Source organism: Hyla sarda, chromosome 4 (genome assembly GCF_029499605.1).
Source record: "Hyla sarda isolate aHylSar1 chromosome 4, aHylSar1.hap1, whole genome shotgun sequence".
NCBI lineage: Eukaryota > Metazoa > Chordata > Amphibia > Anura > Hylidae > Hyla > Hyla sarda.
The window spans coordinates 124,051,070-124,057,203 of NC_079192.1; the positions used below are offsets into that span (position 1 = coordinate 124,051,070).

Genomic DNA, 6,134 nt, shown 5'->3' on the forward strand with positions numbered 1-6,134 from the left:
AGCTTGGAAATCAAATATTTTATAACTTTGCAAGCAGCCATCAGCTAAGAGGCGGGTATCATTTGTTTTATCTACATATCAGCTATCTGTCCATGTCTGCAGCTCTGACAGATTCCCGGTAAGGACAAGCTCTTCAGTACATATGTAGAATGTATATCAGTATGCCATATGCTTACAAGTGTGTTCATTTATAGGTTTTAATACGTAAAGGTTGGACAGGTCTTGACGAAGTGATGCGTCTACTTAATAGTACTGAATTTTCAGGTATTTCACTTTTCTATAAAATTAAGTTGAAAATCAGCCTGACAGGAGTTTGTGAACCTATTTAAGAAATGTTTTATTTTGCTTTTATATGCAGAGCAACTCACGGAGAGAAATTCTTTAGCGGATTCTCATAGGACCATTGTTGTGGTTTTCCTTGGAGGATGCACATTTTCAGAGATCTCCGCTTTGAGATTTCTAGGAAAAGAATTAGGTACAGTATTTGTGATATAAACCATTAATAGTCTAAATGTATTCAGCTGAATTTAGTTGTAATCTGCAGTGCGCTTGTATGATCATCACATGACCAGGCAGATTTTTATCCATTGGATGTAAAACCATGGTCAAATCTGCAGCATACAAGCTGCAAATCTGCATCAGAGTTTGGTGATGGAAAAATACGTGAAAAAATTTGAACATGACCACGTAGCTACTGGGAAGTCTTCTACCACTTTCCTGGCGCTTCCAGAACTGCACCACCTAAATCAGTGTTTCCCAACCAGGGTGCCTCCAGCTGTTGCAAAACTATATCTCCTAGCATGTCCGGACAGCCGAAGGCTGTCCAGGCATGCTGGGAAATGTAGTTTTGCAACAGCTGGAGGCACCCTGGTTGGGAAACACTGACCTACATACTAAAAATGCCAGTTTAATGCCTTTAAATTCATTGATCCTCTGTTTGTGTGGTACATTTACAGATAACAGACTACATTACGTAGCCCCTGACAGTGCAATGGTAATTCTGGGAATTCAGACAAAAAAACTTGAATGAAGGCTGCATTGTTGCTCCCTATGTGCACCTTTTCAGTTAAGGAAGAGTAAAAACAGCTTCTCATATGGGTAGCAGACTACAATACTCATCATGCATTTCTGATTTTTCCTCCACCTGTATTCCCCAAATGCTAAAGATCAAGTCTCCACAATATTGTGCAGATCATATTATGGTCCATCACTACTGATACTGTTACATTAGTTCCTAGTTCTCATCATCTGCTGTTTCATAGACAGCTCACCTTCTTATACCCCATAGTGCTGCAACTGAGCATGTATGACCAGCAAGCTAACCTACAGGTCATAACTTTAAAGGGGTTATCCAGGAAAAAAATTATATATATATATATATATATATATATATATATATATATATATATATATATAGCAACTGGCTTCAAAAAGTTTAACAGATTTGTAAAATTCTTAATCCTTTCAGTACTTATGAGCTGTTGAGGTTGAGTTGTTCTTTTCTGTCTAAGTGCTCTCTGATTACACCTGTTTCGGGAACTGTCCAGAGTAGAAGCAAATCCCCATAGCAGACCTCTTCTACTCTGTGCAGTTCCCGAGACAAGCAGAGATGTCAGCAGAGAGCACTGTTTCCAGACAGAAAAGAACAACTCAAGTTTTGTCCTGGAATACCCCTTTAAGCAAAAAGCTAGAAACATCACATTTAGTAAGTTTGGTAAAGCATTATAGAGGAAACTACTGAAAATATTTAAAGGAGAACTCCAGAATATAAAAATAGTCCCCCATACTGCCGGCAGTAAAAAAATAAACATGTACAATCCTTCCTCCGCTCCCCCAGGGCCTCCGGTAACCTGCTCCGGCCTCCGCCGCGATCCTCTTCCTGGTGGTCGGTGAGTCATACTGCACTCAGCCAATCACCGGCTGCAGCAAAGTCCCGACTCGGCCGGCGATAGGCTGAGAAGCAGTGTGATGTTTTCGGCCCCGGCAGCAGGTGCCGGTGTAGTGAAGAATTGTGTGTTTTGAAGCGTTCTCACACTGCTGCTCAGCCTATCGCCGGCCGAGTTGGACTTCGCTGTGGCTGGTGATTGGCTGAGCGCAGTATGACTCACCGACCACCGGCAACCAGGAAGAGGATCGCGGCAGAGACCAGAGCCGGTTACTGGAGGCCCCTGGGGAGCAGAGGAAGGTATGTACATCTTTATTTTTTTACTGCCGGCAATATGGGGGACAATTTTTATATTCTGGAGTTCTCCTTTAAATGGTACCTGTCATTTAGAAAACATTTTGATATGTCATAGTTTTTATCTGAATGTTCAGACCTCAACTAATGACAGAATCACGCTTAGCGCATAATCAACCGTCTCTGTGTCAAGTAACTTGGACGGACTTGCATTGCAAGTCTATAGGGGCCGTACAGGTGTCATAAACACATATAAGTGAGAGGAGCGTCTGTCTCCCGGCCCATTCACATATAAGTGCTCAGACCCAGACTGATTAAAATTTTTGACATGTCCCTAGGACATGTTTATTTTTTTTTTACATTTTTTTACTGGTACACTTTAATTGCTGTATATTGAGGATTTTTCATTAGTATTATATGCTTTAGAGTGGAATAAAGTTTTGTTCACTGTAATACCCCTTTAGGATATATTCACACGTACATAATCTGCCACAAAAATTCCAATAAGTAGCAACAAAATCTTAAAATCTGCAGTGAATTATGTACGTGTGAACGTGCCCTTATGCCGTGCAAAATAATATTTTCCCTGTTGCCCTACTCTTAAGGGAACAGATGCATTTTGTTCAATTTTTTCAGTGATTTAAAAGGGAAAAATACAACTGAGAAAACTGCAAATGAAGTCTTTTCATGCCATGGAAACAATGCTAGGGATATTTGGTAGAACTGTATCCTGTAATTTTTTGATTTTCATTTTTAGGATACAGATTTGTCTTTCTAACCACAGCAATTACCAATGGGGCACGTCTACTGGAATCAATGACAGAGACCAAGTCATGAGCTGTCAGTGTTGCCCTTCTTGTCTACACTCTATAATGGTGGCAATTGTCAGACAATGGGATTTATCTTACAAACTAAAAGCTTTGGTGAATCAAAAATGATCATTCCTAGAAATACTTCTTCTAGTGCTTGTTGAAGGAAGTATGGGATCAGAGCAACAGAGAGATGACGCACTGTCTTACATAATGACTATAGGGATTCATCTGTTTGCTGACAGAAATTGCCTTTTTATTCCAATTTTCACTGGATGAAGCATTATTATTAGAATTATTATTATTATTATTTTTTTTTTGCTAGTCCTTTAGAATTCTTGTAAATTGTTTAAAGGCCTTTTTGTGTTCTATATTGCCCAATATTGTTCTCATGTGCCAGTGGACCACTCAGGTAAGTGCAGGTAATGACAGCACACATAAATCATTGTCTCTATAACATCCCTTTTTCCAATTGCCAAAAATATTTGGGGAACACACCGTTGCCAATCAAAACAATCCCTCATTGCCCATCAAGAATGAAAGCTTGTTTATTTAGTTTTCTTTGGCTTATAATGCAGTAAATTAATATATAAGAGGAAAATAAATCAATTGCAAAAGAAAAAAAAAAGAATATACAGTAGATATTTTAATGTAGTTAGGTTAATGAATGAAATAAAAAAGAATGGTAATTAGACACTGTATACATTGCTTCAGGTAATTCATATACCTGATGTTAGGTGGTCAAAGAAATAATGTAATTAAAATTTGTACATATTTAAGCTTTTTAATACAACTAAATGTTTGTGAAAGAATGTTCTTTTGTCAAACATTGGGTAAAAGCAACCTTATGGATGCCAAAAGTCTCAGCTCCATCATGTGCTGGGTGAAAATGTCACCCAACAAGTTCGTTGGGCCTCTGTAAGTAATTTCCGACATTTTATTGGGAAGAACAGTGCTGCATGCTGCTGTATGTTCATCAGTCTGATAGAACTGTCAATAGAGGCGCAGAATGGACCCTCTGACGGAAGGGTGTACAAGTTGTTAAAAATAAATAAATAAAAGGTGATAGCCACTTTAAAGGGGTATTCCGGGCAAAAGCATCTTATCCCCTATGGAAAGGATAGGGGATAAGATGTCTGATCGCAGGGGGCCCGCCGCTGGGACCCTCCGCGATCTCCTTGCAGCAGCCCGCATTCTATGCATAGCAGCGTCTGCAGTTATGGAAACATCCGGGCTTCCGAGACTGGGACATGACGTCATGCCACGCCCCCTCCATTCATGTCTATGGGCCGTTACGCCCCCTCTCATAGAAATGAATGGAGGGGGCGTGGCGTGACGTCACATCCCCGTCTCAGAAGCCCGGCGGTTTCCATAACTGCAGATGCTGCTACGCATAGAATGCGGGCTGCTGCAGGGAGATCGCGGAGGGTCCCAGCGGCGGGCCCCCTGCGATCAGACATCTTATCCCCTATCCTTTCCATAGGGGATAAGATGTTTTTGTCCGGAATACCCCTTTAAGTTATCACATTAAATAATATATGCATGTATATAATTCCCATGTTATGTTGCTTTTAATTGTTGCTTTGTTTAAAGTCTGCAAAACGTATGACAAGACCTTAAAGTTATGCAGTATGAAGGTGTGTGTGGTTACATGTATGCCATTTAGTGACTTCAAAAATATAGCCAGAAGTGGTTACAACCAAGAGGCACCAATCTGTAATCTTCTAGTTTTGTGAAGTGCAAGGGTAGCCAGCTGCTTATAATATAGGGTTACAACAAAAACAAGCCAGACAGAAACAAACACGGGTAAGAGGTGTGTAGTGCTATAAAAAAAAACTACTGTAACACCCCCTGAAAAGGTACTGCCCAAAGGTATTTTACAACTCCGAACTAAACACAAACCCAAAAATAAGAACAAGTGGAGTCATTATAAGAAGCATAAAATAAATAGTTTATTGGTTATACATTAAAAACCAAACACACATGTATGATGGGGAAACAATACATCAAGAAATGCGCCATCACCGAACACCCTGCACCAGAGATGTAAATCATGGGGCATAAATCATACTACAATAGTAATATAGATGAATGTGTATGAGCACCAGTCAAAGCAAAGTTGGTAATCTCAATACAGATGAATGTACATGCATAAAGTGCATATAGAGATAAGGTGCTACATACAGGTAATCATATAAGATACCAAAAATAAAGTGCATAAAGTAATGAATGGCAGTCTTGGACGAAGGTCAGTGTGCCGAAACGCGCGTTGGAGTGGCGTCATCCCGGCCCCTGCAGCCTTGTAGTGACCACCCGGTCCTGTGTGGGTATCATTTTGTTATACTGCCATTCATTACTTTATGCACTTTATTTTTGGGTTAGTTTTACTCTGTGTATGTTTACATTGCCCATATATGAACTTATTGTGATCGCTATGCATATATGTGACTTTTAAGGGCTACACAAAATTGCAGACTAATTTGTTTCTTTTTATTAGGTAATTTGTCTAATAAACATTGTGATAATTATTTGGTGATGTTATCTGGTTCATAATAAATATAATGAAGGCATTGCCATGAACAGGACCAATTTTTGGCTTGCTTATTGTATGAGACCAAATTCTTGAACAGTTGAAGGGCCATGCATGCAACAGAATTTCCACCAGGTAAAATAATTCTGAGCAGAGATTCTGTGTTTAGCAGGCGCCAGTGGAATCTGTGCTACTCCGACATTAAAGAGGTACTCCGCAGCTAGACATCTTATCCCCTATCCAAAAGATAGGGGACAAGATATCTGATGGTGGGTTTCCTGCCGCTGGGGCCAGCCGTGATCTCCTGCAGCACCCAGTGTTCTAAATAAACTCGGGGTTCCAGCGCAGTGGTCGTGATGTCACGCTCCACCCCATTCATTCATGTCTAAGGAAGAGGGCGTGATGGCCAACACTCCTCCCATAGACATGAATGGAGAGGGCATGCTAGGGCACTGGAGTACCCCTTTAAAGGGGTATTCCGCTCCCAGGTTTTCCTTTGTCTTATGCTGTGTTAATGCAATTTAAGTTAGTTTTAACTTTCATGTATTACAATTTTCTCTAGCATGTGTGTTTTTTACTCACCTCTTTGATGCTCCGGAAGTTCTGTAGTTTTTTA

The 6,134-nt window shown here is 40.2% G+C and overlaps 1 protein-coding gene across 1 annotated transcript in view; it reads left to right on the forward strand.

The window, feature by feature from the left end:
• VPS33B (VPS33B late endosome and lysosome associated) overlaps window positions 1-4,076 on the forward strand; it is a 49,511-nt gene extending 45,435 nt beyond the window's left edge. The window contains exons 22-24 of the mRNA XM_056572025.1: window positions 195-264; window positions 359-475; window positions 2,937-4,076. Coding sequence (XP_056428000.1) covers window positions 195-264; window positions 359-475; window positions 2,937-3,016 — 267 coding nt within the window. The 3' untranslated portion in view covers window positions 3,017-4,076. The remainder of the gene's footprint in view (window positions 1-194; window positions 265-358; window positions 476-2,936) is intronic.
• Window positions 4,077-6,134: the final 2,058 nt, after the last annotated feature.